The sequence below is a fragment of the Sminthopsis crassicaudata genome, chromosome 1 (genome assembly GCF_048593235.1).
Source record: "Sminthopsis crassicaudata isolate SCR6 chromosome 1, ASM4859323v1, whole genome shotgun sequence".
Classification (NCBI taxonomy): Eukaryota; Metazoa; Chordata; class Mammalia; order Dasyuromorphia; family Dasyuridae; genus Sminthopsis; species Sminthopsis crassicaudata.
Window position 1 is genome coordinate 35,092,409 of NC_133617.1, and position 27,484 is coordinate 35,119,892.

At 60.9% G+C, this 27,484-nt stretch overlaps 1 protein-coding gene across 1 annotated transcript in view; it reads right to left on the minus strand.

The window, feature by feature from the left end:
* NCOR2 (nuclear receptor corepressor 2) overlaps positions 1–27,484 on the minus strand; it is a 208,674-nt gene continuing 181,190 nt past the window's right edge. Inside the window, 18 exon segments of the mRNA XM_074299344.1 lie at positions 1–1,781; positions 2,907–3,086; positions 5,524–5,751; positions 8,430–8,483; positions 9,389–9,534; positions 10,280–10,429; positions 11,861–12,054; positions 12,625–12,755; positions 13,324–13,760; positions 15,319–15,511; positions 16,135–16,284; positions 16,372–16,521; positions 17,350–17,598; positions 19,094–19,321; positions 19,589–19,940; positions 21,336–21,613; positions 22,590–22,676; positions 24,635–24,784. Of these exon segments, the coding sequence (XP_074155445.1) occupies positions 1,606–1,781; positions 2,907–3,086; positions 5,524–5,751; positions 8,430–8,483; positions 9,389–9,534; positions 10,280–10,429; positions 11,861–12,054; positions 12,625–12,755; positions 13,324–13,760; positions 15,319–15,511; positions 16,135–16,284; positions 16,372–16,521; positions 17,350–17,598; positions 19,094–19,321; positions 19,589–19,940; positions 21,336–21,613; positions 22,590–22,676; positions 24,635–24,784 (3,533 nt within the window). The 3' untranslated portion in view covers positions 1–1,605.

Genomic DNA, 27,484 nt, shown 5'->3' on the forward strand with positions numbered 1-27,484 from the left:
TAAGATCCAACGTCTGATATATTATGGAATGAAAAAAAATGTAAAAAAAAGATGTCATCACACATGGAAATACAACAGAACTGGTTCACGTGTCTTGTGATTTGGGGGATTCCCCCTTGGAATAGCCCCTTCGCCCTCCCCCCGCCAGCCCAGCCGGGAAGCCCCCTGGACCCCGGGGAGCCCTGAGGCCGAGTGAACCTCTAACTAGAATGGGATTGGCTTTCTTTTTAATGGAAACAACACTGGTGCCCTGCCTGGAAGGAAGCGCCTTCTGACTGAGGGCATGGCCGGGCCACGTGCCCACGGAAACACCACTCATTGGGACGATGGGTTAAGCCTGCAGACGCCTTTTTTTTTCTTTTCTTTCTTTTTTTTTTTTTTTTTTGCAGTAAAAGCAGAGACCGAAAGCAGCCTGTAATACTGTTTAGTCATTCCTCACGTAAAACATCTGAAATAATTCACTGAAGGTATCAAAAATATACCCTGTAGACCAATACATCATTTACAACTGCCTTTCCTTCCCACCGTTTCAGCAACGATGTCCGAAAATCAGTCTACTCTCGGCAGGGCGGCGGCGGCTCGCCCGTGACGTTCCCGTCCCCCGGGGCCGGCTGGCGCCCACGGGTCGGTGCTCCGTCCTCCTCTGCCCGCCAGCTGCCCCCCACGGCCTGCATTTTGGCATCAGGCTTCCCGAGGCTGAGTTTGATTTAGCGAAGGCGATCGTCATTAGATCCAGAGGGGGAGAGCATGAAGGAGGGCCGGGGTCCCAGAGCCGCGGATGGGATCTCGAAGCGGCGATGGCGGCGGGCTCTGGGAGAATCCAGGAGCGGTGGGCAAGCTGGCGTGGACTGAACTTTGGTTCTGGATGCCACAAGGGAGGGGCGGAGCCGGTGTTTTGTCCCAGACTGGGAGGAAATCGTTTTGGGGGTGGGGGTGGGAGTAGACGGAGCTGGTTTGCTGGCTGACACTGGGAAAGCAGGGAGCTACGAAGCGGTGAGAGGGGAGAGAATGGCCATCCTACTTCCAGTCCCGGATCCTGGGCCGCTCCTCGGCCAGCGCAGCCCACGGGTGTCTGTCCCGTCCGGGACGCCCCCCCGGCTCCCCTACCCCACCCTGCGCCCTGCGTCTGCACAGAGACGTCGAGCCTTCCCCACTTCCCTGCCCCTCCCCAGTCTGAAGAGGAGGCGTGGAGCACCAGGTGGTATTGTTCCCCTGAGAAAGTCAATTCGTTTCATGGGTTGGTTGGTGGTCTCCCATGGGACTAGACAGATGCTGAGCACAACAGGGGGCAAAGGGGAAAGACCCCCCCCCCGCACACAGCCGGGAGAGGGGAGCTACCACCCGCGGGGGCTGGGGTTTCTGCCCTCACGGCAAGGGGGGTTTGTTAAGGCTTTGGGCCGAAGAGGACACGGGACTTCCAGGTGGACAGGTGCAGACAGACTCTGGGTGCCCCTTCCTGTAGCCTTGGGGGACCCGGGGGTGGGGGAGGAGAGGAAGGTGCTAGACCAGCTTCATTCTCAACGCCACCAGATCCGTTGGCTGTCGCCGTCTCCGTCCTGGCCTCCCGCCGTGGCGAGCCCTCACCATCCGTCCCCTCCTCCTGCTTCACTCGCTGTCTGAGAGGGTCTCGTACTGTGAACAGAGCAGGGGCTTGGGCTCCTCATCCCAGGCGTGGTGCTGCCCGCTTGAGTTCCCTTGTGGAATGGCTGTGGGGGGCGAGGGAGTGATGACGTTTGTCGGGAGCCTCATGATGAGCGGGTTGTAGGGAAACGGCGTGGAACCTGGAGGGGAGGGGGCCGGGGCACAGGGAACAGAGACGTACAGGCAGGTGAGGGGAGAAGAGGTCAGACAGGGGGGAGGGGGACTGGCAGGGAAGGAAGGGAACACAGACAGACCCTCAGCGAGGCCAAGCCTTCTCGCCTCCCAATCTCCCCCCCCCCCCCCATTCTCGCTCATGTCGCTTGGGGAGGAAGGCATCAGGTCCCCTTCTCCAAGGACCAAGAACCAGGCGCCAGGGAGGGCTTTGAGGTCCCCGAGGCCTCTGCCCCGCGCCCATCTCTCAGGGTCCTGGCACAGGGACCGCGGCTGCCCAGCTGGCAGCTGCACCCAGGCAGTGGAGAGCGGGTCTCCGGAGACTCGGGGTCAGCACAGGGGACAGAGCGTGAGGCCCGCCTCAGACCCTCCCAGGTGAGACCCTTAACCTCAACGGCCTCAAAAACAAGCCAGCCCCAAGCTAGCCACCAGCCAGGAAGCCTAAGACCACAGACTGGCAGTGAGCACGGCACCTCCTGCCTCAGCTTCCTCATCTGTAAAATGGGGGACCCAGCCCTAACTCTGGGATACCGGGACCTCCCTTCTGCAAAGGCCAGTCCATCTGTGCTGCAGAAATGGGGGATGCCATGACTCACCTTCTCCGGGAGTGCTCCCAGCCAGGGCAGGGCCCACAGTGGTAGGGAGCACACCGAGCACCTGTTCTACAGGTCAGGGGCCAATGAACTGTCTGGGCCTTAAGACTGCTCCTGGGTTTCCCAGGATCCTCCAGGGGCAGTCTTATGGTTAGGAATCATGTGACAGAACTGAGTGTAACCCCAGCTCCCCTCCAACAGCCCAGCCGGGTGTACCGGGGGTATGGGCTCTGTCCCAGAGCCGTAATTTCAGGAGGGGGAGGTTTCCTCACACAGGCAGCTGAGGGGGGAGGGACAGGCGGCAGTATAAGTGGTGGGATTTGGACACAGGACTCCTGATCACAAGCTGTCTCTGGGCTCCCTGTCGCAGCCCCTCTGGGATGCCTGGGAACCCCCTCATCCCAGGACAGCGACGTGGGGAGGGGCAGAGCGTTTTCTGGCGCAGGGCCTCCCTGGGGGCGCTGGGCCGGCACTTGGGCAGCCCCAGCTGGGCCCCCTTACCTGCGGAGGAGGGTCGGTCTTCCCACACGCGGTTGGTGAGCGGGGTCCTGCGGTTACAGTCCCCTTCCGAGTGGACAGAGGAGACCGACGCTGGCCGCTCGCCCGAGGACAGCCCCGGGGCGGGGGACTTGGCCTTGCTTCTGTTGGGCCGGCTCGAAACCTTTGGTTTCCCTCCACCTCCTGCAGGGAGACACAGGCACCCATATTTCTAGGAGGCAGAGACCAGCTTCGGACAAGGAGCTCTCGCAGGTCCCCACGGCGGGCCCGGCCGTCCGGCCCGGCCCGCTCGTCCCTCTCATCCTTTTTCAATGGGGTCCCAGAGAGCTCTGGAAGACCAGGGCGGCAGGGAAGGGCTCCGCTTCCCGGCCCCGGGGACACGTGGGGAGGGCTGCCCAGGGGAACACTGGTCGGAAATGGGGATACTAGCTGTGGGGCTTCTGGCTCCGACAGGGGACCCCGTGCCACAGATGGGACCCCCCAGGCTCTCAAACCCCAGAGTCGGTCCGTGGCGGGACTGGAGACAGACGGGCAGAGGGGCCCCCATGTGGCTGTTAGAGAAAAACCCCTCCCCGCTCTAGATGGGTGATGATCGAGGACGGCTGCCCAGGGCTCCTGGGGAGCTGAGGGGGCAAAGATTCCCTGCTTTCCTTGGGCCAGTCAGGGCCAGCGAAGCCGGGGAGAGCGCGCGGGGCTCAGCTGGCAGGACCCTGCCTAGCTGTGGGACCCTGAGGGGAAGGGGGGAAGAGTGTATAACCACTGAGCTTCCTTGTCTATCTGTGCACAATCCCTGTGCTCCCTCAGCCCCCCCCCCCCCGGGTCTCTAAGCGAGGGTCCAATGAAATGCTTCGTGTGAAGTCTCTGAAAACTATCACAGGGACTCTGACCCACCCTGGAGCCCTTGCCTTTGGCAGAGAAGGAAGCTGAGGCCCACAGAGACATGGCTGAGCCACAGTCACACCCAGGCCAGGGGAAGCAGAGCCTGGGGTCATGGGCCCCGGGCCACGAGGGGCCTCAGCCCCTCATTTTGTGAAAAGCAGCCACAGTATTCTGGGACTCTGGAGGTCCCCCTGGCCCTGGGAGGTCAGAGCGGACACAAGCCCCCTGGGTGGGGGTTATTGTGTTTCACTCTCTGGGACCGTCCTGGCCAGCCCTTCTGCTCTCTGGGCCGCCTCGCAGCTTAGGAGGCAAAGAGCAGAGGGCAGAGGGGACCTGCTGAGGACAGTGCTCGGGGGCTTCAGGAAGGGGCACCCTGGGGGTACTATGGCAGGGGTCCTTGTGCCCAGGGTTTAGGGAAGGCTTTGGCTACTACCGATGGAGAGGCTCGGCGACAGCCCCTCCGGCGGGTCCTGGCTCTGCTCCAGCCAGGCTGGGCTGTCCTGGGTAAGCCGGCCAGGGGATGCCCTGATCCTCACCCCTGTGGACATGCCGAAGGAAGGGACCGGGCAGGCAGGAGCGACTGGGACTCCGCCTCAGCTGCCAGAGGCCTCCAAGGGCGGCCCTGCCTGGCCTGGAGGCCCCTGACATTGTGGTTGATTGCACAGAGGAGCTTTGAGTCTCCTGTGGCCCCTGGGGCCTTCTGGGTGTGTCTGGGCAGGACAGAGAGGGAGACCTTCTGACAGAGAGCAGGGAAGGCCCAGCTGGCCCCCAAGGCCCATCCCCTACTCTTGAACCCAAAAGGCGGGCACTCAGTAAGTCCTAAATCTACCCCAGCAAGGGACCTGGGAGGCCCACCTAGGACCGTCCTGTGGTTCTACAAAAGGAGAAACTGAGGCCCAGAGAGTGGGACTTTAACTCAGGTCCTCAGTAACCTGTCAGCCCATGTGCCACACTGCCGGCTCTATGCCAACAGGCATTTAGGGCTAAGGGCTCAGCACTGTGCTCAGCAGTGGGCAGAGCCTCAGTACTAGAAGGCTCCTCAGAGGCTTTTGCTTTATTTCGTTATTATCAAGTCAAATCCCCTCGGCTCCAGGTTTCTTTCTATATATGGTATGGAATCAGGGCCTCGGGTCACCTGGTCCAACAGGATCCCCCCAACGGTCCTCACGTCACCCACAGGTGAAGGCAGCTTGGCCAAAGTCGCCCAGCCAGCACCCGCTGGGGGTGAGGGGAGTGACTCTGGGCCCCCCTGACTCCCACGCTGGCTGGCCTGCCACTAAGCCACACGCTTCTCCTTCTCCCCTTGGGAAGGGCCCCTCATTAAGCCCCTGCTTTAAGAATCTCAACCAAGGGGGTCGCGGGGCCTGCAGACCCTGGTGTCTCCAGCTGGTGACCTGCACCTTGGAGGGAGGGCGAGGGAGAGAGGTGGGAGGGGGAGGGGAACAGCATTGTAAGTATTTTAGAGAAAAGCAGCAGCATCTCCTGCCCTCCTTGGAGTGGGGGCAGACGGGCAGGACCCCGGGACGACGGGAAAATCAGTACCAGCATCGGATTAGCAGATTCCAAAAACAAACATGGAAACATTTTTCAATTTAAAAAACCAAACCACACACACACAGTAAAAGCTCAAAGCTCGAAGGGGGAGAGATCAAAACACGCAGGAGGAATTAATCAAGAGGAAATGGAGGGATGGCTGGACGGACAAACGGACAAACGGCGGAAGGTGGCAAGGCCTGCAGACCTGGCGAGATGAGCGGGTGGTCATTCCGTCCGTCAGCAGCAGTTATGGGCATAGCAGCGGGCAGGCTCGCACTGGCATTCAGAGGGTTAAAAGCATTGGCACTGAGAGGTGACCGGTCTTCCCACTGATCATCATATTTACCCATTAGGGCCCGCCTAATAATTGCTTCCAACCCCATGTTGGTGCTCGCGTGCTCCTGAACCGACTGGCTTCTACAAGTCATAAGGCCTGGGAGAGAGAGAGAGGAGAGAAAAGAGGGGGAGGGAGAGAGGGAGAGAGAAAGAAGAGAGAGAGACAGAGAGAGAGGGAGAGAGAAAAGAGGGAAAGAGGGAGAAGAAAAGAGAGAGGGAGAGAGAAAGAGAGGAGGAGGGAGGGAGGAGGAGAGGGAACAGGAAAGAGGGAGGGAGGGGGAGGGAGAAAAGGAGAGGGAAGGAAGAAAAAAGGGGAGGGGTAAAAGGAAAGGTGGAAGAGGAAAAAGAGGAGAAGGAAAAGAAGGAAGAAGAGGAGGAGGAAGGGAACAGGAGAGGGGAGGGAAGGAGAGGAGAGAAGAGGGGGAAAGAGAAGAGGAGAACAGGGGAGGAAAAGAAAGGAGACAAGAGAAAGGAGGAGAAAGGAGAAGTTGAAAGAAGGGAGGACAGAAGAGGGGAAGAGAGGGAAGGGAAAACAGAGGAGAGCGGAAAGGAAGGAGACGAGAGGGGAGGAGAGAGGAGAAGAAACAAACAGTCAGCACATTCTTCCAAAGCAACAACCTTCCCTCTGCACTTCCCACACCCAGCTCCTCGCCCGGCGGGCCCCTGGCGACCGTGGGCTCCAGCTCCGTGGGGGACGGGTCGGGGCTCTGCTTCCTCAGTTGGCTTGCTGAGAGGGGGCGGGGACAGGCCGAGGGGAGCTGTGTCTACTCTAGCGGGCTGAGGGCACCTGAGCTGGAGTCTGATCTTTACCCACTTATTTCCAAGAAGAAACTAAAACAAAAAAATCACTAAATCACAAGGTAGGGAGACAGCCCGGGTGGTGGAAGAGGCCGTTTCACAGGTCACGGGGACAGCGCCGCTCCCGCACTACCTCCGTACCTCCCCTTCCTGTCCTCCATTTCCTCTGAGAATCAGGGTCAGGCCAGCGCTGGGCCCAACCACGGCAGGTGCGGCCTTGGGCGCCCAGGACCAGGGGAGCTTGGCTGTCCCGTGACACGGTCCCTGGCTCCTGCCGGGCGGCTCAGGCCTCTGCCCTGCTCCAGAAGCTCCCTCCGGGGCCCTTCTCTGTGCGGCCGGTGCACGCGGCCCCACGCTCTCTAGGGCAGGGCCCTTATCTCCCCTCCCTGCCTTATGCCTGCCCCAAGCTGGGCCCAGAAGGGGGCTTAATGAGCATTTAATTCACCTCTGAAGGCCTCCTGCGGGTGGCGCTGCGCTAGCTGCCAGGCCGTCTCTGGCCCGGCCAGGAGGAGCCGTCGGGGCCCAGGAAGGCTGCAGAGGGGCCTCCCAGGCTTCCTTGCACCCGTCAGCCCCAGGCCGCCCCCTCCCCGCTGCTCTTTCTGCCCTTCCATGGCCCCGGCTCAAAGCCGAAATGAGAAAGAGGATGCAGAGACTTAGTGACGTTACTGTGGGTTACAGAGTAGCCATGCAGTTAAGTGCAGCATTCGCTCTGGAGGGGAGGAGGGGCAGGGGAGGCGGGGAGGAGGGGAGGACATGGGAGCAGATCCGGGGGCAGTTGCAACCACATGTCTCCTGACTCAGGGCAGGAGGAGGGCTGGGGACAGGCAGGAGGGAATGGTGAAAACCGGGCCCGTGACAGCCGCCGGGAGACCCTCCAGGTCCCTCTGGGTTCGCTGCAAAGGGGACCCGGGTTCGACTGAACCACTCAGAGGCCGCTCGCGGGGGCCTCTCCCTGCTGCCCTCCACCCCCAGCGGCCCTAGGACAGGGGCTGCGAAGGCCCCAGGTGCCCTTCTCTCCCAAGTGTCCTTAGCTGGGGTCTAAGGAGACCCCGGGAATCTGCAGGGAGCCGCAGGAGCAAGCGCCATTCACACACCCGCATGTGTTGCCGCCTCAGGCCTGGCTCTGGCTAGTGCTGCCCGCGGGCACCACCTCTCAGCGGGTGACCAGGCCTTGGGGGCACCCCAAGTCTTATCCAATTTTCAAGATATGGCGAGGGGCCTTCTCAAGACGCGCTGTAGCCCGGAGGGTCAGCAGCTTCTCCCCCTCCCGGCACCCACCGACACCAGCGCGCTCGGGGAGAGAATCTCGGCGCCGAAAGAGCGCTCAGAAGCCAGGCAGTCCAGCTCACCGTCAGGGCCCTTAGGCCCAGCTTCAATGGACAACAGCGAGTCACACGCGGAATTCCCCCCACCTGAAAGCCGGCTGTCACGTTCCACCACCCCACGATTTCTCCTTTCTAAGCTAAACATCCCCAGTGACCCCCAACCTCTGACCCATCCCCACGGGCCGCAGGCCTGAAACTCCCCGCCGTCCCGGTCCCCGACGGCCTTCCCGGGCCAAGCCGTCAGAGCGCGCTCGAGGCCTCTGGGATCAGACGCTTCCTTCTCTGTTTTTGTTCCCTCAATGCTGGGCACAGCACTGGCACCAGCCACACCCATAATGACTGGTTCTTCCGGGCAGGTGGGTACAGGGCAAGGGCTGCCCCTGAAGGTGGCGGGCGTCGATCCCACACCTGCCGCACGTAAGAACCTTTCCTAGGACCGCCTTTTTGCTGCGGACAGCTGGGCTGGGAAGCGCCCGCCCCGGGAGGCCTGACGGAGGACGGTCCACGGCGGCGACCCCGAGCCTGCCCTGCTCCCACAATCCCACCCGCACGCGCATCGCCCGCCCGGCCCCCACAGGTGGAGGTGGGGAGGCGCGTGTGGCACGGTGCCGGGTCACGGTCTGAGGGGGGCGCCGATGACGGAGGCCGTTACCTGCTCCGGTGATAGCCGGCATGTTGAAGATCTCTGTTCCAGGCTGGCCGATATCTAGAGGAGGGAGAAGGGGAGGTGAGCGGGACCGCCATGACCGGCCCTGGAAGAGCAACCCCCGGGCACGAGGGCGGCTGGGAAGACGGGCCTGGGGAGCTGGAGCCCGACGGCTGTCCTGTCCGCAGGGCCCAAGAGGGCTGGGTCCCCAGCCCACAGGCAGCCGGCCTCTGGCACCACGGGCCGCCCCCCCAAAGCCAGACCCACCATCCCTTGGGCAGTCAGGACGTCCCCGTGGGTTTCTCTCCCCAAATGCACCTGTGGGCGCTTGGGCTCTTCCAGGAATAGTGAGCCAAGGCCGAGCCGAGAGCTCCGGGCCCAGAGAACGAAGCCCCCGCGGGCTCAGGAGAGCCAGGGGACCTTGCAGGGACCTGCTCGCCCCCTTCCCTATGCCCCCCACGGGGGGCCCTTTAACCAAAAAAGGGGGGCGGCCCAAAGCAGGGCCCAGCACAGGCCCCAGAGCCGGGTCACATCAGCAGAGCGGCAGTGGGGGAGCCCCAGAACCCCCAGCCTGAACAAGGTTCAGCCGCACGGTCCTGGGTAAGAGGGAAGAGCTGGGGAGGCCCTGGGCACGAATCTGCAACTCAGTAGCTGTGGGACCCCAGACAAGCCATTCATCTGCCTGGGCCTCAATGAGCTCAACTGCAAAATGGGCACATTTGCCATCCATGACACAGAAGAGAAGGGCTCGGGGATCTGGGATCCAGGCCGGCGTAGCGGGAAGGAGAGACACATGGGGGGAAAGTAGAAGACCTGGTCCAAGTTAGTGGTACAGGCCTTCCTCCTTCCGGGCCTCAGTTTTCCCATCTGCAGAGTGGGCCCACACTAGGGACTACAGCAAAGACCAGGTAGATGGAGGTTGCCCAAGTGGGAAGAGAGCTCCCGAGGTCCCGGAGGAGACTTACTGTACTCGGGCTCGTTCCGGCTGTTGGTGCCCAGCTTCTTGTTGATCTCCTGCTTCTTGGATTTCACCATGGCAGAGTTGCTCTCAGTCAGTTTGCTGAAGAAGGCAGGGGGCTGGCTGTTGTTCCCTGGAGACTTGGATCCCATCCTGGGGCGGGCGGGGGGACACAGTGAGGGCCTGTCCTCAGACCCGAGTCCCGTACCAACAGGGAAGGGGGGAGGGGGGGCCTCAGCCAGACCCCCGGCATCCCCACACGGCACACTCGGGCCCAAAGAGAGCCCTCTGAGCTGGGGAGTCGGAGCACCCGGACTCGGGCCTTCTCTGGGCACTTCCAGGGGTGTGGCTGTGGGCCTGACGTCCCTCCTTCGGGCCCGTTTCCTTCCTTGCTAAAGGAGGAGCTAGACAGAGCTGACCCCGGTCCTGTTCCACCAACGAACAATCGAGGTCCGACCAAGGGAAATGGCAGAGCCCGAGTCCCAAGGTGACGGCGGCCCCAGGGCCAAAATCCCGGCCTTCCGGGTCCCGGCACCTCAGGGATGCACCCCAGGGGGTCCCACCCCCCAGAGAGAGACTGAATCTCTTCTGTGACGTCTCCTGCATGCGGTCACTGTGCCTCTGCTGCTTGAACACTTCCAGAGGGACGAGGAACTCACTACCTTTCAAAGACATTCCAGTTCTGCACTAACAGAGCTTGAATTGTTGGAGGCTGGAGCCTCCTTTCCCACGGCTTCATGGGATTGCTGATTCAGGGCTGGGAGGGAGAGCTCACCCAACCCCCCTCCTCTTATAGCTGGTGAAACTCAGCCCGACGGGGGGAGTCAGACAAGGGGCCTCTGCCCGGGAGACCACCCTGCTGCTCCCCTCCCGTGGCCCCTGGGGCTGGGGTACCTACCTGGGTTCTGCCTGCTCCCCTTCTCGGTACAACATTGGGTACGGGGCACTTCGGCCGTGGTCAGCCTCCCCCACGCCCTCTGGTGGGGACACTGGCTCAATGCAATCTTCTGAGCTGCCCAGGGCAGATGCTTTGCCCTGCTCCGGAGACCTGTGAGAGAGACACCCAGAGACAGAGACAGAGAGAAACAGAGAGACACAGAGAGACAATGAAATACAAACACCCAGAGACAGAGAGAGGAAAAGAGAAAGAGAATGAAGAAACAGCGCGCACAAAATACAGACACGCACAGAGACAGAGACAAAGACAGAGATAGAGACAATGAAATACAGAGAGACAGAGAACAAAATACAAACACAGAAAAAGAGACAGAGAGAATTGAAGAGACAGAGACAGAAAAAAGACAGAGAACAGAGACAGACAGACAGGGAGAGACAGAGAAAGAATGAAATGTAGAGACAGGGAGAGAGAAGCAGAGAAAGTCAGAGCAACAGAGAGACAAAAAGAGACAGAAAAAGAGACAGAAAAAGAGAGACGGAGACACAGGGAGGGTGAAGAGGAAGGCCACGGTGAGTGTGAAACTGGGCCCCCTTTCTTTTCCTGATCTTCGCTCTGGTCACCAAGCACTCTTTAAGCACCCACTGCTCCGTAAGCTCTGCGCCACACGGCCATACAGAAAGTCAGAAAAGATCTGGCTTCCAGATAGGAACCGGGCCTCTGGCGTCACTGGAGCAGTCCCGGGAGGAAAGTCCCAGACAGGATGTCAGGGGGTCTCCCGCAGGCCCTGACCTACCACCTGCGGGAGGGAGCTAAGAGAGCATCGGTTTTAAGATCAAGTTGCATTTCGTTTAGAAATTTAGAAATGTAAAAGCTGCTCTCGGCCCCGGCTGGCTCTCCGGCCAGCGCCTGCTGACCTCTGCCCTTTCCCAGGCTCCCGCAGCCAGGGTGTGTCGGGGCAGGCCTGAAGCCGGGGCTCCCGGACTTTCTAAACGTTTCTGTCCTTCTGGCCGATCAGCCCGTGTCTCCCCGTGCAGAGAGTATGTCCTGGAGGGGGCTGTTGTGTTTCTTTCCTCAGACCCCAGAGCAGCGCCGGACACAGAGCAAGGACTTAATAAATGCTTGTCAATGAGGGAATGCAGGGTCCCGCTGTCCGAGGGCAAGCCACTCTGGGCCTGGGGCAGCTGGGAGGGGGCAGGGTGAGGGGCTCCCTGCTTGGACCATCGTGCCTGAGGAGGGAACACCTATTTTGGGTTCTCGGTCCTGGGTCTTCTGCCCTGCCCTGCTCCTCCCAGGATGCTGAGAGCGGGGGCACAGAAACCTAGTCCGACCACAGCTGTGCCCGGGTCGGCCACTGGGCTACTCATGGGGCCCGGACCCGAGACCAAACGGCCTCTGCCTCGCTAGCTCCCCTCCGGAGGAGGGCAGGCTGGAAGGGGCGGCGGCACCACATCGGGGTGTCTGTGTCCCACAGACTGTCTGCCCCCCGTTCCCACCAATGAGGTCAGAGACAGGGGACCTCATTTGCCTGTCTGGGTTCGGGGCGTGGCCCAGGGAGCCACCCACCCCCACTACCCAGCTTACCTCTTGCCTCCTTCGCTCTGGGGGGAGATGCGGGAGGCGGCACCATGGTCCGGCTGGGGGAGGTAGACCTCGCTGGGCGTCCGGCGTAAGTCCAGCACGGGGCAACTGGCCCCAGGAAAGGAGTAGAGAGGGGCCGGGAGATGAGAGTTGAGCTGCTGGGGGTGGTGGCGGGTGTAGTCTTGGGTGATTACCTCCTAGGGGGAGGGGTCAGAATGAATGGCCAGGAATGTGGGGGGCAGGGCTGGGGTGGAGCGCTGCCCCTCAACTCTGGGCCTTTGCTCACACCTTCTGTTGTCACCACCTGACCTCCGAGGCCCCCCTCCCCCGATACAGGGCTCTGGTTTGCAGAGCACGTGGCACATATTATCCCAGTAGATGCCCACGGGCCCGCGGAAAGGGGCGAGACTCCCACTTCACAGATGAGAAAACTGACACGGAGGTCAGGCTCAGATGACACGCCACGGAAGTCTGAGGGGGCATCCAAACTCGGGCCCGGCCCCGGGCCCCGGGAGGGCTCTCATTTAAACCTCCCACTTTCTGGAGAGAAAAGTCCCTGACCCGGCCTGGAGAGGGCCCAACGGTGCCTTCGTCCAGCGCCCCAGTTTACAAGCGAGGTGGCCCAGACCCAGTGAGGGGACGCCGCTTGCCAAGCTCCATAAAACTCATGCGAGTTTCCCTGCAGAAGCTGCAGGATCAGCACCGAGTCCAAAGCCCCCTGGCAGCCCCCGCCCTCCCAGCTCCCGAGGGCCAAGGCGGCTCCTTACGCTGATGTGCTGGGCCAGCGTGACCACCCGCTGGTGACCCTTGACCACAGAAGCCGACATGGACTGTCCAGGTGATGGCTGGCTCTCCGGGGGCTGCCGGATGTGGCCGGTCTCAGACAACTTCAAGGAACCTGCGGGGAGAGGGAGTGTCAGGTGGGTGCCTGAGGGCGCCGGGCTCCTGGGGTGGTTGATACCCCCAGGAGGGCAGGGGTGCCCGGCCCCAAAAGCACTGCTGTCACCCCCCTCCCCAGGGTCTCTCTCCCGCTTGGCTCAGTTCTGTGATTCCATATGCCATCTGGGACAGGCATTTGTCAAGTGCCTGCTCCCTACCAGGAAGCTAAGGGATGGTACAGGGACCTTCCAGGGAGGAAGCCCCCTCTCTGCCCACAATCACCCCCCCACGGGCCAGCTCGGGGTGCCCCAGACCCCGCGGCCTTAGCAGGGCTTCAGAGGCAGCAGGTTCTTGTCCAGATCAGCTGCCGACCCTCCCCCGCTCGCTCCCCACAATCAGAGGAACAATGTCCTCGGGTCTGCACTGGGGGCCTCCTCATAGGCCCCCCCCTTACTTTTATGGCTGCCAGCACTAGGGCGCCCCTGGGGGTCACGGGACCCCGGCCCGGCCTCTATCTCAGAGCACACCCGGGGAAAGGCAGAGGCGAAGTCCCTGTGTCTGCCCTCGGGCCCGGGAGGGGTTCTCACCCAGAGCTCGGAGGTCCAGGTCCTGCACGTTGAAGGCCTTGTTCTGAGCCTTGTCCCTGTGCTGCTCACTGGCCGAGGCCGGGTGCGGGGGCTGAGACTCCAGCAGGGGGTGAGCCGCGTGGCCCTTCCCCATGCCCCGGCCGGACGCGAGGCCCGAGCTGGAGCCCGAGCCTGGGCCGGAGGAGGCCAGGGACCGCGGCTCGGTGGCCTTGCTGGGGGACGGCGGCGGTTCCAGCCCGGCCCGGCTCGGGTGCTTGGGCATGAAGGGGTTGGTTTCCAGGCGGGGGCGCTCGGAGCGTGGGGCTCGGGAGGCCTCCTTCTGGAGGACAGTGGGGTCGATGATGGCGGGGTAGCCCCCGTCCATGGTGCCCAGCGGGCAGTGCGGGGCCGGCGGGAAGCCTGCGGAGCGTACTGGTGAGGTGGCCGAGGAGGAGGACCTGCAAGGAAAGGGGGAGTGTCGGTGCCACGAGGGCCCTCCGGGAAGTGCCAGAGCCAAGGGCGGCGGCAAGGGGTTAGCATCTTACAAGGAGCCCCGATCTCCCGAGAGCAAATAGGCAGGAAGGAACAGCAGCAGGAGTAGCAGCCTCTGAAACGTCGTCATTCCCACCCCACCCCAGGAGGAAGAGCTCCTGGCTGCCCATTTTACAGATGATCAGGCAAGCCCAGGTCAAGGGGCAAAGGCAAGAGGGCCTCCAAGAACCAGAATCCACGTACTCTGGCCTTCTGAAGGGTGGGGGAGGGAGAGAATTTGGAATTGAAAAATAAATGTTTTAAAAAGAGGGAAAACTCAGCTGGTGCCGAGTTACAATGACCTTGAAACGGACAGTTCCCCCAAATCTGAAGGTGCAGCCCTGGACACTGAGTCAAATCGACCTTTTCATTAACAGAAACTACACCGCGTGGGCTTACTCAAGCACCCCCAAGACAGAGAAGCCCATGTCTTAACCAGCCTCCACGGCAGGGCTGACTTCCGCGTGCTCTGATGGAAAATGAAAGCCAGTTTCCACCAACTTTTCTTTTTTGTTGCCTCCACATTTTTGTATCTAATTTTCTTACTAAAAGAAGTTTTCAGAATCGGGGGGTCCCAAGCAGCCGGCCTCGGCAACGTCTCATTCTGTCTCCCCAATAACGAGGATCGTGCTCCCGCTGGAAGCTGTGCACATGAGCCCCCAAGAAATCAAGCTGTGGCCCAAAGACCCCCCCCCCCCCCCCCGTGGGGCATTTCCGCAGCTCCGTCTGTCCAGGACAAACAGACGGTGGCGGCCACAGGCCAGGCCGCGCAGCCCCGGCGCCTCGTGAGGAGAGCCTGGCCAGCCTCCAGCTGAGCCCTGGCCTGGAGCTGCTCTCCTCCTGTCCCGCTGAGTGAGAGGCCCGAGTCCCGTCCCGCCGACTCCCACAAACAAGGGGCTCCCAGAGCCACAGAGTCAGGCCTTGGGCTCGCCCCACAGAGCACTCAATACACCAGGAGCACGTGACTTAAAAACTCTTTTTCTGCCACGACAAATCCCCTTACGGTGCTTCGAACAGCACGTCCCTCTCGGGTGAATTCTAGGACCTGTTTTTCTCTGAAGAGGAGTGAGAGAGAAGACCTGGCTGTGTGTGGACCCTCTGGGGATGCCCTCACTCTTGCTCTCTGCCTCTTAAAAGCCCTCACAGCCTTATGTGCACAGGCTCACAACTGAGTCTGGCTGGCCTTGGACAGGGACTGACTGATGGCAGGAAGGTGGAGGCAGGAACACACTTAGCCCCTCATTTCCCAGCTGCTCCCCGCCTCCACCCCAGAATGCTCACAGGATCCTGGCTGTGAGGGCCCTCGGAAACGGGCCAGCCCTTTTGTTACAGCTAGGGAAACTGAGGCCCAGAGAGAACGGGGAGCTGCAGGGAGGCTCAGAGCCTGAGGAAGCCGAAGCCCCGGGCACACGGGGGGGCAGGATGGGGGGCGGTCGCCCCTGTTCCACGCTGTCCCCGGCGCCTTCCCCCTAGACGAGCCCGTACCGTAGGACAGAGGGGGTGAGGTTCTCCACCGAGGAGATGATGCCCTTCATGCCCGTGTTGTGGAGCACGCTGGGTCTCTGCTGGATGTTCTCCTGGGTCCGGGGGGAGATGGGGGAATGCTGGTGGCTGTGAGAATGGGAGGCCGGCCGGCTGCTGCCCCCGCCGCCGCCGCCGCCGCTGCTCTGCTCCGTACCTGAGGGGTCACGTGGGGGTCAGGGCGGCCCGGGGAGCTCTCCCCCCCTGCTCTGGGGGCAGCAGGGGGGGCAGGGCTATTCCTGGGTCTTTCAGGCCGCCAGCGGTGAGCGGCGGGGAGCGGGGGCAGCCCAGGAAGAGGCTCCAGCTCAGTGCAGACGGCTTTGACAACTGGTCCTTGTGGGGAAGCGGGCTTTGGAACATTCTCCCCATTTTACTGAGGGGGACATCAGGGCCCAAAGAAGGCGGACCTGACGAGGACCGTGACCGAGGTGTGGCTGTAGCCCCCTCTACAGCTGGAGAAAACCAGGCTGGGGAGGTTAAGAGCCCGGCTCGGGTTCGTGCAGAGGGAGCCCTGGGAGGTAGGGGATACATTTTACAGAGGAGACAACTGAGGCTGAGAAAGGCCAGGCCTCTAGGAAGGGACGGGACTGGATCTTCCTTCCCAAGCCCCACCTAAGGTCCCAGGCACTAGCAGCAGGGCTGCCCCGCCCCCCATCGGACCTCCTGACTCCTAACCCAGCTCTACTCCTCCCCCGTAAATGCAGGGGCCGCAGCCCCATCTCCCACAGCTAACGCCTCCTGGGGGCAGGGGGCCCGGTGAGGGAGGGGCCCGGCTCCCACCTGGCCTCCAGATGGGGGCATGCTCCACTGTCGTGGTGGACGTGAGAACAGACTTCTCCCGGTCCCGCTCCCGATCCCGGTCCCGGTCCCGCTCTCGCTCCCTCTCGGAGGAAGATGTCCCCGTCGCTTTAGTGATGTGTGTGGGGCCTCCTGGGGTTCAAAAGGGCTTGGGTCAGCAACACCCTTCACACCAACGCCTGGTCTTGGGGGGTGGGGGCGGAGGCAAGGGGCGCTTACCTGGGGAGAGTGGGGAGGGGCTGGGTCTGCTGCTGAAGGGTGGGGGGGCACTGGGGATGTATGTGATCCGGTCAATGGAGGTGGCGGAGGTGCCCGGGGTGGGGGGCACCAGCACTGGCAGGTGTGGCACTTGAGACAAGTCAATAATTCCTGTAAGAGGGAAGACATGGAGGCAAAGATTAAGTGGGGACCCGACCGAGGCTGAGAGAGGGCTCCCTACCTGGGGGAAGGGGCGGGGTTTTCCCCGGGACACCCGGGCAGAGCCACAAGCACCCAGCAATGCTCGCCTGGGTACGCCCTGACCTGGGCTCACAGCGGGCCCCTCTCCTACCCCCTACCTGCCACCTGCTACCTCTAGGACAGTCCCTTTATTTTACCCAAGGGGAAACCGAGGCTCACAAGGCCCAGCCTGCCCAAGGCTTCTTCCCGGCCTCCTTTCCCGGCCTCTTCCCTGGGAGCCAGCATCACACGGCCCACCTCCAGGCCTCTGCACTGGCTGACTCCCAGGCGGGACACGGCCCCTCCTCAGGGGCATTCCAACAGGACAGGCCCGGAGTCCCCACAGACAGGCCGCCCTCCCGGAAGTGACGGTGCCCTCTGGCCTGAATGGCTTTGTCTGGATTTTCACCTGCTCACTTGGTATCTGACAGAGGCACTTTACACCCTTGGTGTTTCTGACTCTAAGGTCCTGGAGGTCTCTGGACCTGGATCCCCAGGGCGTGGTGAGCAGGAGGCATTTAGAAAATGCAAGTTTATGTTTTGTTCCGGTGTATATTGTGTATATTGCTCCCCTGAGGCAAGACCTGCCCCCTTCTCCAGAACATAGTGTGTGGAGCAAACAAACCATGTCCCTGCCCCCCCCCCCCCCAGCATGGACTTCTGTACATGCCTTCCCACAATCCTCTCTGTCACGCCTTTCCGGTGCCTTTGGGAAAGACACTCCCTACTTCCCCCTCCCACAAAAGCTCCCCTGCCTACCTCGGGGTCCAGCTGCATAGTTGAGAGCCAGGGAGGACTCCCTGCGGATGATGTCAGCCCGCTGGGCCATGGCGGTGGCTGCGGCGGCGTTGTGATGCATCTGCTGGGACGTGATGTAGTCGTTGATGATGGTCTGTCTGTTCTCCATGGCTGTGGCGTCTGGGTAACCGCGAATGAGGTACGGCGGGTAGAGGTGTGGGTACGTGGGGTTTGGGGCCAGGTGCCGGGGCAAGTAGTAAGCGGCGGTAGCTGGGAGGACAAAGGAAGAAAACAAAACCAGAAGACATGAGCGCTTGATTTTGTCGGTCTAGGATTTGCTGGACCCCGGGGACCGTCACCTCAAATCTTTAAAAATGAGGTGGGCAAATGGCGGCCCCGGGAGCCCAGTCCCTCTCCGGCTTCCTTGCCTCCAGTGCTCGGTTTGGGGACAGGCTCGATCTGGCATCTGGTTGGCTGGCCTCCCGAAGGGGAAACTGCCAGCCTGGGCTCCCGGGAGGCGGGCACCAGATGGAGGGAACGCTCTGCTTGCCAAGGGGAGGAGAAGCTGCTGTCTGTGCTGTGGGGACACAGGGCAGCCCCAGGCCTTGGGCCCAGCTGGGAAAATCAATTCAAAACATGGCTCTGGAAACTCTTTGATGATCAAGGTCAATTCCTATGAGGACTGAAGGGGGCTCCGAATTCAGGCCTGCCTGAGGGAAACGGGGCCTGGCCCCGTCTGTGGTCCAACCTGTCACGACTGCCCTGGGCCGCGAAGGGAGGCCGTGGGGTGGAGGACCTCGGGGTTCTGAGCTCGAATCCAGATCCTCTAAGGCAGCTCCCCTTCAGACTCCGCTTCCTCAGCTGTGAATCCACAGGCTGGGCCAGAGTTCCCTCCTAGCTAGAATCTATGATGCTAATACTGCCCTCAGGCAAAATGAAGGGCTTTCTGCCTAGGACGGAAAGGGGCCCTGCTCTCCATTCCTACTGCCCCAAGGGTGCTCCCCCATCCGAGCCTGTGCTCCCACGCCCTGGGGCTGATGGGCCGGCCCTCTAGTCCACCTCAAGTCAAAAGCTCAGGCTGCCACGGGAGGCTGGCGCCAAGGAGCTCAGCCTGAGACCTGGGCTTCCTCCTGGGAACGTGAGGTTTCTATGATGCCTTTTAGGCTGGGGACGCAGGAGGGGATTAATAACTGCTCTGGAGTTCATATTCCTGCCCAGGATGCTCCTGCTGCTAAAGAGAAGATCATTGCCCTCCCCCCCGGGGCTGACTTCCGCGGGACCGCGGGCGAGGGGGCCCTTCCGCCTCTGCCCTTTCCCCTCCGCAGCCAAGGGCAAATGAGCTAAGGGGCTGGATGTGGTTTGGAAAGTAACGCAGAGCCCTCCTGAGCCCCCGTCAGGAACGAGGATGATGACGCACATTTGTGCCAAGCAGCGAGCGAAGCGCCCAAAGAGGGAAACGTCCCTGCCCTTGAGGAGGCGCCAGCCTCGCCCGGGGAGGCGAGCACGGGCCCTACAGGCTTTCCCCGCGCTGGAACAGGCTCTGCTGGGGGGAGGGGAAGGACCGGGTGCTGGGCAAGGGGCTCGGGGCCGCCCCCCGAGGCTGACCAGAGAATCCCAGGAGCTGGAGGCACGGCAGCGGCCACACAGGCCAACTCTCGTTTTATAGACGAGGAAACCGAGAGCCAAGGGGCTGCCGCGGAGGCAGGTCCTCCCGCAGCAGGGCCAGGCTGCCTGTGCTGGGGAGGGGACGGGCGAAGGGCTTTACCTGCGTCCAGGGGGATCCCCCGGGGGATGGCAGTGGGGTCAAAAGCCAGCGGAATGTGTCCCCTGTACAAGTCCACGCTGCTCACACCCCTGAGTAAGTGCTCATAGGGAGACATGGGGTGTGGGTGGTGGTCCGGCACTGCAGTGTGCGGGGACTTGGAGCTGGCAAGCTCCCGAGGCGTGGCCGCGATCTTCCTCTCCTGGGATCCCTTGCTGGATGAGAGACTTCCTGGAAAAGGAGGAGAGAGAGGATCAGCCCCACTCCTGGGGAGGCTTGCTTTATCAGTCAGCACTTATTATGCACCAACTATGTACCGGGTGCTAGGGGCAGAATGTCTTCTAGGAACTCCCAGTTTAGCCGGGGGAGGCCCAGCCTGGAACGATTCTGCCGCGTCTGCCACCACAGCCTCAACAAGTGTCTTGGAGGAAGTCTCCTCCCCGTCAGAACCACGACCCGCTGCTGCTGCCGCCAGTCTCCCCAGGCAGATGTACTCACCCTCTTGCTGCCGGGGCGTCGACTCCCGGGTAGATACGGGAGAGCCCCGGGGCAGGTGGCTGCCGAACGCCGTCGCGTGGTCCTCGTAGGCCAGGGGGCTCTGGCGGGGCTTCCCCAACTCAGGCACAATCACGGGGGCCCCTCGGGTGATGGAGCCTCCGGAGCTGGTGACGGAGCTGGGCCGGCTCTTGAGGGTCTCCTCATAGCAGCGGTCCATGGCCCGGGGGTCCTGGATCACATCGAGAGGGTGCACGGGGTGGAACGTCCTGCCGGGGCTGCCGATGATGGAGCGGACGTCGTGCTTTTTGGAGCTGCCGGAGGAGCCGCCGCTGTCGTACTTCAGAGGCGTGCCCTGGGAAGGGAAGGGGGGAGGTGAGAGAGCAGCTTCGGACAGCGGTCTGCCCCCCCCGCCCCCCTCTCAAAACCCATTCACACCAGACAGGGGAGAGCGGGAGGCAGAGCGCCTGAGCATCTCCGGACTGTTTACTGTGACTCAGGTATTGGGGAGACAAAGAAAAAGCAAAAATCCCTCCCCTCCAGGAGCTTACGTTCTGAGGAGGGTGACTTGTACGTCAAAGGTAAAAGATGCAGCGAGAGCTGGGACTCAGCTTCCTCATTTGTAAAAGGCGTGCGTGAGGGCCAGCGGGCTAGTGCAGTGCACAGAACCCGGGGGAGCAGATACTTACTAGCCACGTGACACTGGGCAAGTCATCTAAACTATCTGCCTCAGTTTCCTCAATTGTAAATAAAACGGGGATAATAACAACACCTACTTCTCAGGGTTGTTGCGAAAATAAAATGAGAAGCACTTAGCACAGTGCTGGGCATACAGTAAGCACTTAATAAATGCTCGTTCCCTCCCCCCTTCCCTCTGAGGAAGCTTCCACACTAAGTATCCAATGCTGCGGTCTTAGAGCTCCCCAAATGTTAAAGGGAGGGCTGGACGAGGGGAGCAGTCTCAACGTGACCCATGGCTGACCCTGACACCCGGCCAGGGCTGAGGCAAGGAGGTGCCGGCCCGCCCCGAGCCATGAACTCTTGAGTCTGCAGGGCCCGGGTTTGAATCCTGCCCTGGGAATGCACTGGCTTATGTGACCCTGAGCAAGTCACTTTGCCTGCCTCAGCCTCAGTTTCCCCTTTTATACACTGGGGAAATGAGCGACCACATCAGCTCAGGGAGTTCAATGGAAGCCAAGCCGGCCCCCTTACAACTCATGCCTCCCAGCCTCACTTTTGCCCTCTGGGGCCCAGTGGAGTCAGTGGAAACCTCATCGTGGGCCCGGGTCCCTGGTTGTGGCCAGTCAGTTCCCTGGACGTGGTCCCGGGCTGGCGGGGCGTGCCCAGGGAAGGACTCCTGACACTTCCCAGCAGCCCGGGGGGCGGGGGCCGCCCAGTGTCCTTCATAAATGAGAGCTCCCGTCTGCTTCCCACCTCCGAGGGTGGGGTTGCCCATTTCAAGGGTGAAGCTCCAAATGACTTCACACAGATAGTTATGGGCGCAGATGGGGAGTGGCCCAGGCCTTCCTGACCCCAAGCCCACGCTGCCGCTAGTCGGGAGCAAGTGGGGCCGAAACCTGCCCAGCACGTGGCCTATGCCACGGAGGTGAGGAGGGACCCCCCGGCCCCAAGCACAAGCGCACGGTCACCGGCACCGCTATTTCTCTCTCCCAGACGAGTCTGCCAAGCTCTCCCTGCCACTCCTGAGCACGCGACAGCACACGGAGCCAGGGAGGCCGAGAGCCCCTACCTGGGTGATGGAGCCTTCCTTGAGGGGCCGCGGGGGGCCGGGGAGGTCAGGCGTGTGCCGCAGCTCCTCCCGGGGGATCTCGTGGATGGACCGGCCCGCCTCCTTCACGGTGGCCACCAGGCCCTCGTGCCCCTTGATCTTCAGCGGGGTCAGTCCCTCCAGGGGCCTCACTTTGTAGGGGTCGGGCAGGTCCCGCGGCGGGGTGCTCTCTCGCTTCAGATGCTTGGCCTCCCTCCGCAGGTAGTCCTCCTGGGCCTCCACGTAGGAGCGAGGGATACCTGCAGGGGCGGGGCAAGGGGACACAAAGCAAGGCCCCAAGCTGACGAGGGGCTCTCTGCCAACCAGCCGAGACCCTCCCACCCTGGCGGACCAGCCTGCCTTTCTGCAGGCCCGGACAAAGCGCCAGCCACGGGTGAGGAAGCCCCGGGCGAGGCCGGTGGGCAGGCCGCTCTTTAAGGCTCTGCGTTTGTTCTGCCCGATGGAGAGCCTGGGAGGGACCTTAGTGGCTGCAGCGAGGGAGGGGCAGAGCCGAATCCAGCCAGCTCTCTGCTGCGCCACACCGCCGCCCACAGCAGGACGCGCACAGTCACAAGTCTGCTCGGGTCAGTGGGGTGAGCAGGCTGGAAGGCGTGCCCAGTGGAAGGCCCTTATCCTCCTCTTGCTCCCAGGCTGCAGGGTACCCAAGGACAGCCCCCGGAGTCTAAGGGAAGCCAGCGTGGGAGGTCTGGCCCCCTGTTCTTGCCATCATTTGTGGACAGAACCCCTGTCGTGCTTCCCTACATATTCCCAGGGAGGCTGTGAGGGTGACCCTGGGCACAGCGTTGTCTGGCCTTGGGGTCAGGGGGGCCTGAGTCTGCTGCCACACTAACTGGGACCCTGAAACTTCAGCCTCTGGGCCTGTCTCCCCTGCTGCAAATGGAAGGGGCCGGGGGGACACGGACTCCATGGCCTCCGAGTTTCTCGGGCTCTAGGATCCCGTGGTTCTAAGTCACTTCTCTCTAAGACTGTTGGACTAGATGGCCCCAAAGCTCGCTTCAAGCCCCAGCCCCGTGCTCCTACGAGGAGCCTCTGCAAATGGAGAGCTTGGCCATGGGGCAGGTGGGATGAAATGAAAGAGAGATGACCTCCTCCGAGGGACGAGGGGAAAGAGCACGGCAGCACCGGGGCCGCGTCCTGGGGGAGGGGCAGAGAGCAGCGACAGCCATGCCGGGGGGGAGGGGCAGGGGGCCCAGACTGCCCCTCGGGCCGTGATACCTTGTGTGATGGAGCCCCGGCTGTGGTGCTGCTCCTTCAGGTGGTGGGGACTGTGTCGGTCGGGAGGGATGGCTCGGCCCATGAGACCTAGGAAGGTTAAGAGTGGTGAGACGGGCGCTCGGTACCGGAGCAAGAGGGGTTTCTGACTCCCTGGGGAGAACGGGAGGAATCGGGTGAGCAGAGCACAGGCCTGGGGGCTCACGTGGCGCCTCACTGCCCAGGGGAGGAGTCCGTCACCAGCTGCTTAACTTTCACAGCCCCAGGACTAAAATCAGAGCAAGGGCTGATCTACACTGGGTAGAGGGCGTTTCCTCATTGGCCGTTGCTTATACCAACAGCAGCACAGGTGCCAACCAAGGTACACACGTGTGACTGCCTCCTCCCTCCGGCGTCAGGGCGAGGCAGGAAACGCCTCTACATGCCCCGGTGGGTTTTTTAAACCAGACCTGGGATTTCGGTGAAATAGGCAACTGCCAGCTGAAGAAAAGCCCTCCGTCAGCACCCACTGCTAACTTATCTGACTTACAGTCTCCGAGCAGTGGGGAGGGCCAGGACCTAGAGCCAGGAGGACCTGAGTTCAAATCCAGCTGGGACCCGTAAGGGCTGTGTGATCCTGGGCAAGCCATTTAGCTTCCGTCTGTCTTGGCTTCCTCAACTGTGAAATCAGCATGGTGAGAGCAGTTCCTCCCAGTTAGAGAAATGTCATCCTCATCCTCATCACTATTTTCAGCTGCACAGAGCCCACTTCAAGGCCAGGTGACTGGTCTACAGTGTGTCAGTCAGGCTCTGAGGGGGGCCCCAGGGCTTTGCTGTTCCCACCGCCAGCCTCCTCCTCATCTCCATCCCCAATGCTGTTCCTGTAAGCATCGGGGTGGTCAAAGGAAGTACGGGCTAGGAGCCAGAAGAGTCACCGCTGCACTCCGTTTAACCGTCTCGGGCCCCACTTTCTCCACGAGGAAGCTGGGCCTGACAAAGCACTAACTGACGGGACCGCTGTGAGGAAAGTGCTTGGTAAAAGGTAAAGGGCGGCACAGGGGTCCCGAACCTGGGCCCCCCAGATTTCAGGAGGACTTGGATGGGAAAAACGCATTTTTATTTCATTCTGCCCAGTTTACCTAGTAACTGTCTGTGCTGTCTTGTCGACTGTTAAAGGCAGAATACTGAAAGGGTCCCCAGGCCCTCAGTCTGCTGGCCGGAGAGCCGGGACACGGGCGGAGGCCACGAGCCCGCAGCTCCGATGTCCGCGGCAGCTCTGATTTAGAGAAGCCCAAAGGGGCACTAGCTACACTGGCTCACGGTTTTATTTACTTCGTTCCATGTATCCCAACGACATTTTAAACTTGCTTTCTGGGGCTTCAGGTCTGATCGCTCGGCCCTAAACTACTGGAGTATAACCTCCCTGAGGGCAGAGCCTGGGTCCTCCATCCTCCCAGGGTCTAGAGCCATGTAAGAAATGCTTTGGACTGACTGAGTGACCAAGAAGCAAGGGTCCTCATGGGATCAATCAACTGAACAATAAGCATTTATTAATCGCCTACTATATGCCAGGAACCAGGGACAGAATAGTCCTGGCCCTCTGGGCCAAAGGTGGGAGTTTTTCATTTGCCTTAAGGCTGGTGGGAAAGGGCACCGGGTTGGGAGTTGGGGCACCCTGGCTTCCATATTTCGTGCGTGACCCCCACAAACCCCCTCATCTCTGCACCTCAATGTCCTCATCTTTATAAGAAGGGCACCAGGCTTGACCTCTAGCTCTAAGTCTCATACGGGGGACTGGGCACAAGGGGGAGGTGCTGGACGTGAGAGCCTGGAACATCTGGCTTCAAGTCCGACTAGCTCCGTGTGCCTGGATGGCTCGTGTTCCCAAACCTCTGTCTCCATGGCGACGATAACCCCAACTACCTCGGAGGTTAGTGATTTATGGACCAAAAGCTCTCCCTGCCCAGAGTGTAAGTGGGAGCGACTGTGGTCAGCAAGCAGAGGAGGGAGCGGGAGAGGCCCCCGGGGCTCCCACAGTGACGGCGGGACGGGAAGGGGCGCCCACCCACCTTCAATGCCGGTGGAGAGGTCGCGATTCAGCCCCCGGCCGATGCGTCCCTCCATCATGTCGTAAGTGCGCTTCGAGGCGGACGTCTCGTGGGATGCTCCCGAGCTGTTTCTTCCGTCTTCCTTAGAGCATGGAGACACAGACATCACGCCTGGAAACCAAACACACAGTCGTTGGCCTGGTGTGAGCCGGCTGTGGGTGGGAGCCAGGACCTCGGAGCGCTCGGAACTCTCCCCTAGCGGGGCTCTCGGCCTCCTGCCGGGCTGGCCCATCCTGGGGCATGAGCCCGGTACATCCCTGCCCTTCTGACCCCCCGGCTCGGGCCCCGCCACTTGGCTGAGGGGCCCAAGCACCTTGTTTGCACAAAGGTCTCCACTCCCCTGGGTGACTAGACATGCTCCCCCAAATCCGCCCACTGCCTGTGGTTGGGCTCTGGATCCCGACACCAGGCGTCTGCTCCTGGGTTTTTCCGGGTGTGTCCCCCCACCCTCCACCCTGCCTTTTGGAGTCATTTATTTTGGGTGATTTCCACAAATGGGAGATGGAGAAAATTTCCTTCTACCCCAGCCTAAGGGGGCCAGTAAGTCTGGGTGCCTGTGTGCACATGACGTGTGCAGGAGACTGAGAGAACATGGGTACGGGGGAGCCCAGCCCATGCACGAGGAAGAAGTGAGATGCTCAGACACAGGGGTCCTGGGGCTGGCCGGTCAAGGGGGCACAAATCCTGAGACCACGACTGGAAAGAACAGCAGAGCCCCTGCTTAACGGTGCTGAATGAGGGGCCTCAGTTCCCTCATCTGTAAAAGGGACTGGCTGCCCTGAGGGCTGGGCCTCCAAGTTTTCCTTCCTGGTCTAGAGCCACAATCCCAGGCCCTCTTTAAGCAGCCCTCCCCTCTGCACCCTGTGGTCGGATGGCTCAGTGGTCAAGTAGGGTCAGGGGTCACGTTCTTGGCTCAGCCCCCACCTAGCTGCAGAAGGGCTGAGCTGCCTCCACTGATGTGAGGTGCCGGCAGAGGGGACCATTTCTGCACCCCGTCAGCGGACAGACAGGGCAGTGTCAGAGTGGGGAAAAGCCTGGGAAAGGCCCTGGAAGGGGCGGGGGAGTCTGGCAGAGGAGACGAGAAAATTCGTCTTCCATGTGTGTGCTGACGTGCTTGCCGGGCTGGACTCGTTAAAGCCTCTTCTTGCCAAGGCCCCTTGGTGCCCTCAAGAACGTTCCCTCTGGCCGGAGCTCCCAACAGGGCCCCTTAACCCGTTCCTTCCCGGACTTCCCGGCCCCGGGGAAAAGCTCGCAGACCTTGGCTGCGACACAGGCTGTAAATCCCAGTCAGGACCTCTCAGAAAGCACCCGGGCTTCAGGCAAACTACGGACAAGGGGCCCAGAGTGAGGATTCTCATATCGGAAATGATGCTTCTACCCAGAGCATCCTTTCCCAGAAATCCCCCTCTAATTCCCGGGCCAACGGCGAGTCTCAGTCCGTGCTGAACGCGTGGGTAAGAAAGCTTGCCTTAGCCACTGACTGTGTGACCCTGGGCAGGTCACTTACCTTTCAGACCCAATTTACTCATTTGTAAAATGAAGGGAACAATAGTACGGGGTCAAATAATTTCTAGAAAGTACTTTGCAAATCGGAAAGTATGATATAACTGCCAAGTATTATTATTATTGTTGATAATAATAAAAAATAGTATTTTTCCCCACTCTCAGCAGGATGTGAACTCCCTGAGGCTTGGAGTTTTCCCCCATTTTATATGTGTGCTCTTAGCACAATGTTTGGTACACAGCTGGTGCTTAATAAATAAAGGCTTTCTGGCCTAGCCTGGACCCAGGGGCCTCCCATCCACCGGCCATTTTATAGCAACGCCCTCCTCTCTCCAAAGGGACGGCTCCGGTTTAGCCATTGCCTGCGTGCCCACGTTCCCCCATTCTGACTAATATGGCAAAGAGAGGGGAAATGTCCTCACTCACGACCCAAGCCTCCCACAGGGCAGGGAACCTGGCCTCCGACCTGGCACCGGGCCGCCGGACTTCCAAAGCCTCCAATTGTTGCGCCCCGGAGCCCCAGGGCAGGCAAGTCCTGGTCTGTCCCACCCAGACCCGGCCCCGGGGGTGGGGGCGCCGCTCTGAGCGCCGGGCTTTAGTGGAAGTCTGTCCACTGCCCGGACAGAGGAGGAAAGAAGGCCCGCAAACACCACCCAGGGACAACAAGCCTCCAAGGTGAGCCCAATGAACCCCCGAGCCTGGCCTGGAACAGATGACAAATCATCCTTGTCTCTACAGAGGGAGGGGCCGTGGCTAAGGAACGCGATACACTGTGGGAATGGGCTAAGCTTTTCCTTCTTTCTTTTACATCTATTAGAGGGGGGGGGGGGGGGGGAGAATATACTTGAAAATGAAGGAAACATAAAAAAGATTATTTTTTTTTAAAAAGCCAAATATGGGGGGGGGGGGCAGCTGGGTGGCGCAGTGGATAGAGCACCAGCCTTGAATTCAGGGGGACCCGAGCTCCAATCTGGTCTCAGACACTTAATGTTTCCTAGCTGTGTGACCCTGGGCAAGTCACTTAACCCCAATTGCCTCAGGGGGGGAAAATTTTTTTTTAATTAAAAATAAAAAAGCCAAATATGAAAATCAAACCAACAAAAACAAAAGCAGCCGCTCACCGACCTAACAGCTCCAAAGTAAGGGACCTGCCAGAGTTCCTCTTTAGAGACAGGAAGGACTAGAAACATTCTTGGGAGAAAAAAAACAAAAGAAAACCAAAATCCCTCCAACTGTTTTCTCCCAGACACGACGATCTTTAAGGCCGTCAAGTAGACATAGGCCTTAAACTAATACAAAGGACCTTCA